At 47.2% G+C, this 15,111-nt stretch overlaps 1 protein-coding gene across 1 annotated transcript; it reads right to left on the reverse strand.

Annotated features, from left to right (window-relative positions):
• Positions 1 to 5,138: 5,138 nt before the first annotated feature.
• LOC143325712 (annexin A2-A-like) lies at positions 5,139 to 12,812 on the reverse strand. Its single transcript, XM_076738984.1, has 13 exons — positions 12,729 to 12,812; positions 11,207 to 11,268; positions 10,192 to 10,285; positions 9,232 to 9,326; positions 8,994 to 9,107; positions 8,199 to 8,289; positions 7,565 to 7,644; positions 7,203 to 7,262; positions 6,917 to 7,010; positions 6,679 to 6,774; positions 6,515 to 6,573; positions 5,793 to 5,915; positions 5,139 to 5,337 (listed from the first exon to the last, which is right to left on the reverse strand). Exons 2-13 carry the CDS (start codon positions 11,255 to 11,257, stop codon positions 5,278 to 5,280), a joined length of 1,017 nt encoding a protein of 338 aa, XP_076595099.1. The 5' UTR covers positions 11,258 to 11,268; positions 12,729 to 12,812; the 3' UTR covers positions 5,139 to 5,277.
• Positions 12,813 to 15,111: the final 2,299 nt, after the last annotated feature.

Here is a 15,111-nt window from a genome sequence, read left to right on the forward strand (position 1 = left end):
TATGTTAGCATCATGCTCTGTTGTATTGCAGTCTTTGTATTTTATATAAGTCACCACAAGATGATTTCATGATGAATCCAAATTAAAGCACAGAGGAATAAATAAAAATGTTCAAATGACCTCCAAACAGTCGATCCTTAACCTCAACAACCTGATTTAGCTGAAAAGAAGTAACGTAACTTTAACTGTTATGAATTCTTGTCCTGTCCTGTTTCACGGCTGTTTTAATTAAGCAGCAGCAAAAAATCATCTGTCATCAGCAGATCTATTTTTTTAAAATGTCCTCGTGGCTTCTGGATTGAGGAACACTTCAGATTTTCAGGTGGATTAATGTTAAACTCGGGTCTCTGTTATTGTCTTCAGTAGAACCTCCTCTCTGGCTTCACCTTCAGAGTCCTTCAGATGTTGTTTTTCGCCGTCCGGGCGCCGGCGCTCAGAGGACCGAGATGGCGGCTGACGAGTGCCGATCGGCAAACGAGCGGCGGCTGTAATTATCTCGACGGTCTGCGGCTCCACGAGGAAGGAGAGGCTGACATTTGGTTCATGTTGGAGTGGCCGTCGTGGTGATTTCTGCTCGCCGTCTTAAGGTCCGGGGAGTGTGAGAGAGAGCGGGGGGATGATGGGATTGAAAAGGAAGGCCGGCGATGGGATTATGGGAGCGTGACAATCGAGGATTAGCTCTGCTTTAAACAAATAACACTCACGCAGGTCAGCAGATCAACACTCAGTGTGGAGAGCTGAAAGAAGAGCTGCTGCGACTTCATTAAGGCTTCATCTGTTTGTCTGTGGAAAACAAAGATTCCACCGTGACCTGATGTGATGTGAAGTCCTCGATCCGCTGCTTAAAGTGTCATCTCTCACAGAAATATTAACAGGAAAAGGACGTTAAAAATAAAATGAGTGACAGCTTGAGGGAAATCTGCACCCGCTGCCACTGCACATCCAGCCTGCAGAATCTGAATGAATCCAGAAAAATGTGCACGTTGAACGTCACGACGTCCACTCTGAACGTGGTCTCCAGAATCCCATGATCCTCCAGCTCCATCCTCTCCACCCCTGGAGCCTCCAGCAACCCTCTCAGCTCAGGCTCGTCGTTCCCAGCAGCTCATTGGCTGAAGTGCAGGAGGAAACTCCAGAGAATCACTGAGCTCGTTGGAGCTTAGGTTTAGGTTTGTTCTCATTGGTCAGCTGTCGTCTTGAGTCTCACTGAGTGTTTCTGATGGTTTCTGGATCCTGAAGAGGAGTTTCAGGGGTGTTATACTGAGCTCTGAGAGCTTTTTCTACTCCACTATCTACTTCTCATCATGGACTTTACATGTTCTTAGGAGTCTGTTCACACTGATACAGACTCAAATAAATGACATTTATTTTGTAAGAACGAAACAGTAACAGGCCTTTTTTTATTTGAATATGTAGTTCATGACCTGTACACTAGAGGGCAGCGTCAGTGTGACCGTTTGTCTCACCTGGTGTGAAAAGAACACGGTGTGTGAAGGTGGTGCACCAGCAGGGGGAGACACCCAGGGAGCCAGTCGTGTTGATCGTGTTCAGGATGTTTTGATTTTAAACTCAGCGATGATCAGGTTCATTCAGGTGTGAACGCTCTCAGGTGAACTTTCACCAGCTGTCAACATGTCCGGCCTTCAGCTCCTGCTCACCGTGTCCCAAAGAGACGAGTCGTAGTGAGACGTCAGATCGTCTTCAAAGCGTCTTCACTGTCGGTGTGTTGCTGTAAAACTTCACGTCTCACTGCCAACAAGACGCTGTGTGATTCTGTCTGTCTGACTGGGTTCAGCACCACCGTCTGAGCGTGACGTCCGTCCTGTCGTCCCTGCAGCTGGAGTTCAGGTGAAGAATCATTCAGTCCGTCTTCTGCTCCTCAGAGTCCCGTTGACGTCCCGATCCTGCTCCCCACATGAGGAACTCAGCGCATCGTGACCTCGTCCTGGATCAGTCAGGTGACGTTTGATCGGATCGTGGCTGTGATGAAGATTTAAACTGCTCAATCAGGTCAAAGATCTTTTCTGACCAGTTCAAGGAAAGGATGGCTTCATGCCAGTGATTCTACAAAAACTGAACATTTTGACGCGTTTTTACCTCCAGAGCTGATTTTTACTCTCATTTAGTCTTTTAATTCTTCTTCAGACGGACGGACAGATGGACGGACTGATGGACAGACAGACTGATGGACAGACGGACTGATGGACGGACTGATGGACAGACGGACTGATGGACAGACGGCGATGCTCTGATCCTTCAGACCATCAAACTGCCGAATGTGAAAATGATGTTTTCAGTGATTTTGAACGATCAGAGACGGTTGCAGGAGACGAAGCATCATCTTAAAATGTTGTTTTTTTAAACAGAGTTCGGTTCATGGATGGTGGAGGTCACAGGTGGAGGTGCTGAGGAGGTGCTGAGGAGCTCAGTGTGTTTGAGAGGTTTTCAGTCGACAGTGAACGTCAGCGTTCAAACAACATGAACCCAAACTGATGAAGAGACGGCGCCGGGACGCTGACCCGCCTCCAGTGCTCCACCAATCACCACGAGCCTCTCCAGTGCCGTCCCAGCATGCTTTGCACCTGGAGGGGAGGAGGGAGAAATACTGCAGCCTCTCTGCTCTTTACGATGGTCAGATGAATCGTGAATCTCACTCCTCACCGCCGTGTTTAATCTTTTACTGGTGATAAACGGAAAAGCTAACAGGCTAATGTTCTGATCAGTATTAATATTAAATGATAATAAATCAGAGTTTCCTCTGGGCCTGTGAAACACACACTTCACTAATCAATAAACCGATCAGGTAACGTTTGATTTCCGGTCGCGCAGTGAAAACCTCGTATCTCCAGTGTCTGTGACCTTCATGTGTTCAGATCAGTGAGACGTGTTGATCGTTTTCTGCCACTTTCAGCCTCATTAAACTCATTCCTCGTTTTAAAGCCGAATATATTCGCGTCCTGTTTTTTCTTGTGTTGCTGGAGGTAAAATCAGCATCTTTAATTCAAAAATTAGCAGCAAACAAACAAACAATACAAAACATACGAACCATTAAAGGAAAAACAACCTGCAGCAGCAGAAGAAGAAGCTTTTATCTGGATGTAATTATCCAGCATGAATCAATGTGAGATTACACAAACACACTTCACAAATATGTGTCTATGTGTGTCTGCTGGGGACTAATTAATAACCAATATTTTCACTTCAAATACGGACTTTGATCCGGCAAACACTGATTCATCCTCCAGAGACAAGTGCAGCTCACCAGAGCCAAACTTTACTCTGGAAATGAGACTTTTTGGTCCATCGCCTGCCTGACAGACGATCAAAGACACGATTGATTATTGATACATTTAGAACAAAAAGAAGAAGAAGTCAAACGTTAACGTCCGTCCAGAGGTTTCTCGTTCTTTGACCAAAGCTTTTATTGCTGCCGTCCGTCTCCTTAGAGACACGCTGAGCCTCAAGCTGTGATCACTGCTTCATTTAGAGATATTGATCGAACAGCGATCGATCCGTGTGTTCACCCGTCAGACTGATGTAATAAACCAGAACAACGCTCTGAAGTTTGAGCCTCGTCTTGTCTTCAGTCATCAGATTAATGAACGTGGATGAAGTTTGACAGATGTCTCGTTTCCGCTCGTCGTCCTGACGGTTTTCTGTGACTTTCAGACGTTTTCCTCGTCCTGGAGGCTGCGTTCACGCTGCAGGCCCCCGTCTGCTTTGCTTTGCCCTTACGAGTTTTCTTCATGACAGTGTGAACTTTCAGCACTTTCACCTGTTTTCATGATGTGACCTCGACGGTCAAGTCGTTCATTTCAACCACTGACGAGACGCAGAGCTCGTTTTCTGAAACTAATGATTCTTTTCATTCTGGATCAATCTGCTGATTGTTTCCTCCATCCGTCTGTCCATCCGTCCATCCCTCCATCCGTCCGTCCATCCGTCCATCCATCCGTCCGTCCATCCATCCCTCCATCCGTCCGTCCATCCGTCCATCCATCCGTCCGTCCATCCATCCGTCCGTCCGTCCGTCCATCCCTCCATCCGTCCGTCCGTCCGTCCATCCGTCCGTCCATCCATCCGTCCATCCATCCATCCGTCCGTCCATCCGTCCATCCATCCGTCCGTCCGTCCATCCGTCCGTCCATCCGTCCGTCCGTCCATCCGTCCATCCATCCGTCCGTCCATCCATCCGTCCATCCATCCATCCGTCCGTCCGTCCATCCGTCCGTCCATCCATCCGTCCATCCATCCATCCGTCCGTCCGTCCATCCGTCCGTCCATCCATCCGTCCATCCATCCATCCGTCCGTCCGTCCATCCGTCCGTCCATCCATCCGTCCGTCCGTCCGTCCGTCCATCCGTCCATCCATCCGTCCATCCGTCCGTCCATCCGTCCATCCATCCGTCCGTCCATCCATCCATCCGTCCATCCATCCGTCCGTCCATCCATCCATCCATCCATCCGTCCGTCCATCCATCCATCCGTCCATCCATCCATCCATCCATCCGTCCGTCCATCCATCCGTCCGTCCATCCATCTGTCCGTCCATCCATCCATCCGTCCATCCATCCATCCGTCCGTCCGTCCATCCATCCATCCGTCCGTCCGTCCGTCCATCCATCCATCCGTCCGTCCATCCATCCGTCCATCCATCCATCCATCGTTTGCTTTGGAAATGTTGTGAAAATAGTGAGAAATGTGGTGAAATGAGCCCAAAGTGACGCCTTCACCATGTTTGTTTGGTCCAAACAGTCCAAAGCTCCACATGATTCCAAACACATTCAGATCATTGAGATCATTGAGAGGAAAAGCAGCAAATCAAACATCAATGATTCCACAGCAGAGATCAATAAACCATTAAACGACAGGTGATCGATCCCTGTCTGTCCGTCCCCTCGTTGATCGGTCTGATGTCTCAGGTGTTCTGTGTGAAATGTTTGCTCATTTCGTTTCTAATAAACCTTCATTAGAAACTCTTAACAGATGAATGCAGTCGAGTAAAATCTGGAATGTTTCCCTCTGAGCTGTGTTGTACTACAAGTGGAGAGTGGCATGAAATACTGAAGTACAAGTACGTGGAACGTGTCGGGCTGTGTGTCTCTGCTGCCCTCTGCTGGTCGATTCATCAAACAACGAACAGCTGCAAAGTTTTTTATTTCTCAAAAGGATGAAAGTCACATGATCACTTTCACTTGGAAGCAAAAACAAAGAGGCTCTGCTGAAGGAAGATCAGCTGACGTCTGGAACCCCGCGGCCTTCTGGGAAACGCAGTCCTCAGTCGTCTCCTCCACACAGGCTGAGCAGAGCCTTCTGGTAGTCTCCTTTGGTGTGCTCCTGAAGCACAAACACAGCTCATCGTGATGATGCGTTCAATGTCAGAGGGATTTTTAACGCTCTTGCTTCTCTGATGGTTTGTCTGATTTTAAACATGTGATCTCATCTGTGTGCTGCTGAACGTGTGAAAACGCCTCATTTTATAAAGTAATCATATGTATTCTGTGTGAATCCAACAGTAATTCAACTTTCTCTGAAATAAAGCGCAAACATCTAAATACTTAATGTACCCATCTGTGTAAAAGTACTTCTACCACTGTGAGCATGTACTTACTGACCACATGACACATGAAGTTTCTGTGAGCTGCTCAGTTAAACTCAGTTCAGATTAAGTCATTGTGATTTCTCTCGTCTTCCCTCCTGAACAAACAGTTTGTGTTGTGTCTTCCTGCTTCCTGTCTCGTCAGCGCGTCCTCTGATGTCCTGAAACTCGTCTGTCTCACACTGATACTCACAGCGATCGTCTGGTACAGCGACATTTTGTGCTGCTTCTTAAACTCTGTTCTGATCTTCATCAGGTCGACTTCACAGCGAGAAACGATGATCCTGGTCACCACCTTCTCCTTCGCTCCTTTACTCTGAGAGACGGAAAGACGACATGGAGGACGGCGGACCACGGTGTGTACAACAACAGTATTATTACCACTGACAGAAATACAACCTCTGATGGAGCAAGTACTTAAAGTACCAAAAGTAAAAGTACTCTGTATGCAGAATGGCTCATTTCACTCTTTTCCTGTCTGTTGTGTTGCAGCTGCTGAAGGTGGAGCTGATTTTAAAGTACTTTATATACTTCTGAGTGTTTTCTGAATTTCAGTGATGATAATATCATAATTTAGTTGTTGATTATATAAAATAAACCTTTTTGATCCCCAGAGGGAGAATTCAGGAGCTGCAGCCGCACAAAGACAGAAATGAGTCCAGATAAACAGATAAATAATTAGAAGTGTCACAGAAGAATAAGAATAGAAATAAAAGTAGAAACTGAACGATCTGCAGAGACGCCACTTAGTAAATAAACAGACATTAAATAAACGCAGAGGACGAACACGTCAAGTCCTTCCCTCTGAAATGTAGTGGAGTAGATGTATATTCACATGGAGTACAAGTACCTGAACTGTACTTAAGTGCAGTACTTAAAGTTACTTTCTACCAGTGGACAAACTATAAAAAGTACCTTCATGGCGTCACTGAGTCTGTTGGCGAAGTACAGCTGCCTGTTTTCAAAGCACTCCACTGTGGACAGAAGACAGACAGACGGACGTTTAATGAAGCTGGACGCCTTCCTGATGTCTTCACTTCCTGTCCTGCCGTCCTAAAGGACTGAAGCGTGTTTGTTACCCAGAGTGAGGAAGGACTTCTCCAGGTCTCCCTTCACCTCCTTCCTGATGCTCTCCTTCATGTCGTATGGACTGTAGCTCTTATACCTGTCGAACACTGACGCCACAGAACACACGTGAAGACGGACGGCGTCACATTATCACTCACAGAGAAAAGGCGTCTGTCGGTTAATCACTTAATCTGCATACGACGCTTCGCCTGCGCGCCTTTGCCCGGCTGTGTCGTGGGTGTAGTTCACCTTTCTGCAGGTGGGGGGCGCTCCTCTGAGCCATGATGGAGATCCAGGTGGCCACATCGGTTCCTTTCCTCTTCACGCCGGCTTCGTACAGACTCTGAGACGTTCACACATGACGACAGAAGAACGAGGGATTTATTGATCGATTCCTCATCAGATCCAGTTTATTGATTACAGAGCGTTCCCCCATCAAACGCGCTGACACAGAACAACAACAACAACAACAACACAACACAACACAGCCTTTGACAGGAAAACCTTTTGTGAGTATGTGGACGGTTGGACTCACTCTGGCGTCCTCGTCGATCTTCTCATAGTCCACCACGTTCGAGGGTTCGTCTCTCTTCGTCTGGAGATGAAGAAAATACGTTTCTGTCAGTGTTAAAACAACCTGAAGGTTTCAGTTCAGAGACAACAATAAAAGGACATGAATGAAAAACTGTCGGACGCATTTACAGGGTCAGTCGTTTCCTGCGCAACGCTGAAGAAAAATATCAAATTTCAACTGTTCAGTACTTTATCACAAAGCATCAGATTTTCTAAACTCTTCATGTTTTCATGTAAAAATCTGAACCAGTAAAGTAACTGAAGCTGTCAGAGCAGTGTGATGGAGCATTGTTAGCAGTTAGCAGCAGTTAGCATGGAAGCTACCTGAACCAGAGCCAGCAGCAGTTTGGCGAAGTCTCCTGATGTGTCTCCTGCCACGTCTTTCTCCAGCTCCTTCTTAAACACTGCAGAGGAAACGAAAGATACGAACGCCGTGAAAAACAACCGAAAACTAAGTACATGAAGCTAACCTTAGTCTCAGGAGCTAACGCTAGCCAGAGAGGCTAACGTGGCTAATGTTGGCCACAGAGGCTAACACTAGCCACAGAAGCTAACGCACAGTAACAAATGTCAGCTAGCTAACACAGCAGCGGTTTTCAACTAGATCAGCTGATCTGATCCTCTCTGACACAAACTGACCTGAGAACAGCTCAAAGTCAATATATTTCATGTTTTTCATTGATTTCTGTAAATATCTGCTGATTGTGGAACGCTCCAAAAACACCTGTTTGGAACATTCCACAGGTAAACAGGCTCATTGGTGACAGGTGAGAGGATCATGATTGGGTATGAAAGGGCGTCCTGGAAAGACTCAGTCGATCACAGAGGATGGAGCGAGTTCACCACTTTGTGAACACATGAAGGATGAAGGAGATGAACACATGATGTGTGTCCTCGTTCATTCTGAATCAGGTCTTTATTGGAGGTCTGTTGAATGTCAGCAGGATCTCAGACTCACTCTCTTTGTAAACCTTCTTGATGTCTCTCAGTTCCTCGTTGTTTCTGGAGCAGACGATCTCGATCAGCGTCTCCTCGTCGGTCCCCAGACCCTGAAACGAACACGTCAACAGCAAAGACTCCTTTTACCCGCTGACACTAACATCGCGTCAAAGGTGAGCCTGTCTGAGCTGCTCCTGCTGTGAGCGCCGCTCAGCAGTTTACAGCTGGACTGCAGAGGGCGCTCTGCTGCAGTAGTAGTTTTTTGGGGTTCACTATCGTGTCCAAGGATACTTCGGCATGTGGACTGTGGAGGCCGGGGATCGAACCAGCCACAGCCGCCCCAGTGTTAGAAGAAGTACTCACATACTGTACTCAAATACCAACATGTACAAATACTGAAACACAAAGAAACGTCCTGCATTTATAATTCTGTTGAAGTAAAAGTAAATAAGTATTACACCAAAAATACTTCGTGTCCAAAATAAAAGAAGTCATTTTGCAGTAAATCGGACGCAGTGACTGAAGAAATAAAGTACTTTGTTAGTACTGAAGTATCAGTGTTCAGCAGCGCTTCACTGTTGGAGATACTTTCAAATACTTTAGAACCAGTTAAAGCCCAACATGGAGGTCTTCGTCTTCGTCTTCGTCTTCGTCTTTGTCTTTGTCTTCTCTGAGCTTCAGATTATTGAAATGAAGCCATGTGACACAACTGGAGAAGAAACATCTGAAACATGTACAACTACCTCAGACCTGTACTTCAGTCCAGTACTTGTGTAAGTGTACTCAGTTACATTCTGGCCCTGCTGACTCTGACCTTCATGGAGGCTTTGAGCTCGGCGGCGTCGTACTGAGCCGTGCTCTTCATCAGACCCAGCATCAGAGCCTCCAGAGAGCCGGACAGCGCCCCCTTCAGGGCGGAGATCAGGTCCTGAAACGAAGCGTCAGTGAGACGTGTGAGAGTTTGACTTTGACAGGACAGAAGAGACACGTCTTCTGCTTCAGGCCTGAAAGGTCAAATGTACCAACGTCGACTGAAGGACAAACTTTTCAACCTTCTTGGCGAGTCGCTCGTACTCGAAGGCGATTTGTCTCCGCTGCTCGTAGCTGCGTCTCGTCAGGATGTCGATGATGGTCTGTTCGTCCACACCTGCGGGATTTCATGAAGACTTCATCTTTATTTTCAAGCTCAACCTTAAAAGCTTTTCATTAACAGTCAGCGCAGCTTAGAAAACACGCCGCTGTGGTCTGAGCGGCTCATTGGTGGACTGACGCCGGTCAGTCGTCTCCTGACTGAGGACGAATCAGACCTTTGGCTCGGCGCCTTAAAGAGACCTGGAGCGGCAGGTCTGCAGCGCCCCCTGGAGTCCATGTCACTCACACACAAAGCTGTCCTGATGGAGGAAGTACATTGACTGAAGTACTGTACTTCAACAGAGTTTTGAGGCACTTTCTTGAGTTGTTCCATTTTTACTACTTTATACTTCGACTCTACTGCAGTTTTGAGTTCTAGTGAACGTTCAAATAAGGACCTAAAGGTTGAATCAGCTGTTCTCAGCCACTCAGTGTCTGTGAGTCCAGATGAGTCTCAGCACCAAACACCCAAAGTTTAAGTGAATCAGAAATACTTTCTGCTCCTTCACAGTGTACTAACATCACATACTATTTCCTGAAGAATGACTACTTTTACTTCTGATACTTTAAGTAAGTTTAGCTGATAATACTTTCACACTTTTGCTTGGGTAAGATTTTAAATGCAGTACTTTTCTTTGTAATATAGTACTTTCACAGGGATGTCCTGGTACTTTGGCTGAAGTACAGGATGTGAGTACTCCTTCCAGTACTGTTAAAATCTAGAGGGTTGATCCTCTGGAGAGCAGGAACATGCTGAGTACTCAGAGTCTCGACCATGTGACCAGAATTCATCTCATTCAGTCGTTCAGTGGACACGAGCGGGACAGGTGACAGAACATGACCTTCAGGTGAGCTCAGGACGTCCGCTGGTCTGGACTCACCTTTAGTTTTGATGGCCGTCTCGATCCTGACGGCGTCTTTTTCTGGGTCGAAGTCTCGTACCGGCACCACGGTGGGGAATGTGGGCTCCGCCTCCTGCAGAGGACACATGGAGACGTGTTACCTGACGGTCTGCTGCTGCTCGTACGGCGGCCCCAGTGGGACAAACACATGAACAGACACCTAAAGCATCAAAAACCAACGTGGAGACTTCTGCTGGTCTTCGATTGTCCCTCATGTTTTGTCCTTGTGGGGACGCCATCAGTGGTGAGAGAAGTATTCACATCATTTACTGAAGTACAGTTACAAATTACTCCATTACAAGTACAAGTGCTGTATTCAAAACCTCACTCAGGTAAAAGTAGAGAAGTGTCAGCAAAATGTACTTCAGGTATCAAAGTGAAAGTACTCGTACTGGTACTTTAATTACTTTTTGATGCTAATACTTTTGTGGGATAGACTGAATCTTTAAATCTGTGTTCACTGTAAACACTGAACAACATGTTGGGAGTTTCCTTAGTTTTCTGCGTGTGCATTGGTCAGGAGTCAGAAGTAGGCGTGGTCTTCCTGTCAACCTGGTGTCCTTATTGGCTCTGAGCTGATCCCTTCCTTTAAAGAAACGATGACAGATGCTCAGAGGAGAGAGAAGAATTTGTCCTGCGTGCAGTTTTCTGTTTCTGACTCCCCTTCGATCATCGTCTGTGATGAGTCATCGATCATCGTCGTCTCTCTGGACGACCCCGTCTTCATCAGAGTTATCAGACTAAGTGGGTGGAGAACAAACCACACCTTTACCTGCTTTATGGTGGCAGTAAACGCACAGAGCTCAGCGCTGAGCGTCCTCAGAGCGTCAGGCAGTAAAGACATGAGAATCTCTCCCTTCACTTACATAACGGTCTCTAACGAGAGCAGGATGTCCCAGCTGGAGGACGTGGACACATTTCATGTTGTAATAATTATCTCAGCATTACCCTGAGAAAGAAGCTGCCGTCCAGCTTCCTGTGTGATGTCACTCACCGCTCCGTACGACAGCGTCAGTTGGCCCAGAAACTCGGACACCAGCGCCATGTTGAGTGGACCTACGGACGACAGCGTTTGACATGTCTGATTCTGATGATCCTCGTAATCAATCAAGAACACAACAACGACCAGAGTCACCACCAAAGTCACATCAGTACATTCAAAACTCCTCCTCCTCCTCCTCCTCCTCTCCTCCTCCTCCTCCTCCTCCTTCCCAGAGGAAACGTTTGTTTCCTTTTCAGATTTACTAAAAATGAACCAGCAAACAATGGACTTTAAGTGTTTAGAGCTGCGGAATCCTGCAGGCTGTAAACGCCTCACGGTGAGAGCTCAGATCCTGTAGGTGTGTTTGATTTATTGACTGGAACATGCCAGAGTCTGCAAGAGAGGCCGGGGCTGCAGATAAGGACAGTGGATCACAGAGCAAACAGATCTGAAGAAGTGCACACACACCAACACACGCACACGCACACATGCACACACTCTCACACTCTCACACACACACACACACACACTCACACACACTTTCCATAAATCCCTCAGTGAAATCCAAACTCGCCTTGAACTGTGAAATTGTTGTGCTTTAATACATTTGGAAATCTGGAAATCTTTCTCGACCTTTGACCTTCTTACAAAACATCAACAGGAAGTGTGTTCACGTAGCAACAGCTGATACAAACAGTCCTGAAGCTGAGTTTCAGGCCAACATGCAGAGTTAGTCTTGTTTTACTGGCTTAAAGGGGAATTTTGACTTTGAACCAGTAACATCACTGATGGCTGCCTTCCAGCATCGATCACAGTTCAGTGAACAGTAACAATAATAATAAAAATGTGATTGATCAGATTATCTGCTGTTAGAAGGCTTCGTCATCTTCAGCTTTCAAAGTAAAATTCCAGCATCAGATCAGGCTCTTATTGTGAAGGTTTGGGGGACTCGGCTTCAGTTCAGAGGTCTAAATACGACGTCTGCAGCCAAAAATGCACAAAGGCATGTTTTAATTAACCGTTGAGCTTTGGTTTCGAGCAGCAAACAAAATGTTCTCAGTGAGTCACCTCCCTGCAGCTCCATCCAGCTGCTTTCACAATAAAAGCCTTCAGTCGCTGCGAGCCGACACTGTTTTCCTGCACCTTTATGGATGGATTTGATTTGTTGATTTAACACCATGTGATTGTCGTCCTCTGTGTCTTTTCTAAGGACCTCCAGGACCAGCAGCAGCCCGACAGGCATCCAGTTAAATAAAGAAATGAGCGTCGGGCCGCTCGTCTCCCTGCGGAGGCTCATGAACTCTTTGTAACGGCCGCAGCTCCATCAGCCAACACGAAGGCGACGTTCAGGTGATTCCAGGTGGGCAGAGATCAGAGCAGGTCTGCAGCTGGTTTCACCTCCACAGTCACTTTGTAGCTTTCCCAGATTGGCACAGACTTGTTCTCCAGACGGAGCTGAAGTCGTGAAGCTGTGTGTGGCGTTCAAGGTGACGGACAGCAGCAGAAATCTGAGCGTCTGTTTGTCTTTTCTTACCTTCAGAGAAGCAGCAGAGAGGCAGCGAGCAGCAGCAGCTCCGTTATGATCAGGACAGGACAGGGTGTGGTGTTTAAATACCAGCTGCCTCACACACACACACACACACACACACACACACACACACACACACTCTGCCCTATCTGAGCGCCTGGATGACTCAGAGGACGAGACTGTTACACATGAGAACGAACACATGGACAGAAATTCCTCACTGAGGCTCAGATTGTCTTCCTTCGAGGTCACAGACAATACTAGTTTCTGATTGGTTGGCGGCTGTCCATGCGACAGCTGACACACCTTTCTCAATCAGAGCTCAAGGTGTGATAAACTGCAGGTCTTCGTAGCAACAGCACTGATAGTTCAGTCCACAGTGAAGTGATGATTAAAGACGAGGTGTGCTGAGTGTCGTCTCTGTGGACACCTGGACAGTGTCTCTGCAGATAGTGGAACCAGACCGAGCCATGCTAGCGGCTCAGTGAGGCTAAGCTAGAGCTAAATGCTAATGTCAGCATGCTAACACGCTCACAGTGACGATGCTAACATGCTGATGTTCAGCACGTATAATGTTTACCATGTGTAGAATGTGTTAGCATGCTAACTGTGGCTAATGAGCAGTGAACAAAGTGAGGCGTTCGTTCTGCAGGTATTTGAACCAAAGTGTCCTCACTTGATCTTTGGACAAATGAAAATGTTGACCTGATGCTGGCAGCAGTTCAAACATAGTTTAACTAGTTTGAACAAAACTTCAAACTACCAGAGAGCAGCGTGCTAACGTTTCCAGTGCGTGAAGCAAGGTGGATCGTTTGGAGCATGAGGAGGAGCAAACCACAGCAACACGTTCTCTGTGGTAGTACACAAAGTACTCCTCTAACAGTGCACAAAGTACTCCTCTAACAGTACACAAAGTACTCCTCTAACAGTGCACAAAGTACTCCTCTAACAGTGCACAAAGTACTCCTCTAACAGTGCACAAAGTACTCCTCTAACAGTACACAAAGTACTCCTCTAACAGTGCACAAAGTACTCCTCTAACAGTACACAAAGTACTCCTCTAACAGTGCAGTACTTGTGTCACTGTGTGTGGTTGAAGTTCTCACCGCTCCGCGTCGCTGTACCTGTCCGTTCAGGTTGAACACTCGTCCTAATTCTGTGTCCTACTTCACCTTTTTGCTGTTGTAATTAATGTTAGCTGCTTTTAGCCGTTAGCCTCAAAGTGTTCGGTAACAAACACTCCATTAAGAAAATGCTGGTCTCTGATTGGCTGCAGGAGGTGAAAACGTCATGTTTTGCTGGTGCTGAGTTTGTGCTTCACACTCGTGAAGATGAACCTGACGTCTGTGCTGCCGAACATGGACGCAGCTTCGTGTCAAAGTGACGAGTTTCGTGGTTGAGAGTGGACTTTGTCCCCTCCGTGGACGGAGAACTGAAGCAGGCAGCAGGTCCATAAAACCCCCACTCAGCCCCTCCACCCACCACACCCACCTTATCACTCGCTGTGGAGATAAATATGAGCAGAGCTGGTCATTAAACACGTCCTCCATCGCCTCCCTCGGACCCCGCTGCGCCGTTTTCAGCCTCTTTAACACAAAAGCCTTGAAGGAAAGACGCAGTCTGACTGTTGGTCTGGAGGTGAGACGGTTAATCCTGAAGCAGCAGAAGTGAAAGTGATGATGAGCTTCTGAACAAAGCTGTGGATCAAAACAGGAAGTCAGATTGAGCCGCTGGAAAGAGTTGAGCTCAGCTGGCAGAGTGTCAGAGACAAAGAGGCGACCGCTCGCCACCAGAGAGTCAGACCGACCACAAGCCACGAGCCTTCCTCTCCGAAGTACTTCGTTACTGTACTACACACTGAGTAGAAAAGTATTAGTACTATGGAAATGAACCTTTGCGTTCAGCCTCAGTTCTCTGACACAAGACAACTGTCAGATGTCTTTATGTCTTGATCACTGCGGAGACAGGATTTATTAATACTCCAGACCAGCAGAGGGCAGCAACAGCTGAAGCTCCACCTGTCAGATACCTGGTCTGGGTCAGACTGGAGGATTTGATGCTGGATGTTCCTGTCAGCCGAGCTTTGTTACAGCAGCTCATAGATTGATGTTTGATGGACTCTGTCGCCCGCCTGCTCCGTCACCGCCCTGCCGCTCGCTGAGAGACGCCGCCAACAAGCCGAAGACGCAGCACGAGATCCAGAACACGAAAAAATCCCAGAGAGCTCCACTGAGAATCTGCACCTCCTCTTCTTCTGCTCCTCCAGAGCAGCTTCTCACCAGCTCTGCTGCTCCTGTCACATTCCTGAGAGTAATCAGATTACAGCGGCTCAGAGGAACGACCTCCATCAGTCAGCTGGTATTTCTAAGTATGTCTCTTGTGCCTCTCA

The sequence above is a fragment of the Chaetodon auriga genome, chromosome 1 (genome assembly GCF_051107435.1).
Source record: "Chaetodon auriga isolate fChaAug3 chromosome 1, fChaAug3.hap1, whole genome shotgun sequence".
NCBI classification, from domain to species: Eukaryota; Metazoa; Chordata; class Actinopteri; order Chaetodontiformes; family Chaetodontidae; genus Chaetodon; species Chaetodon auriga.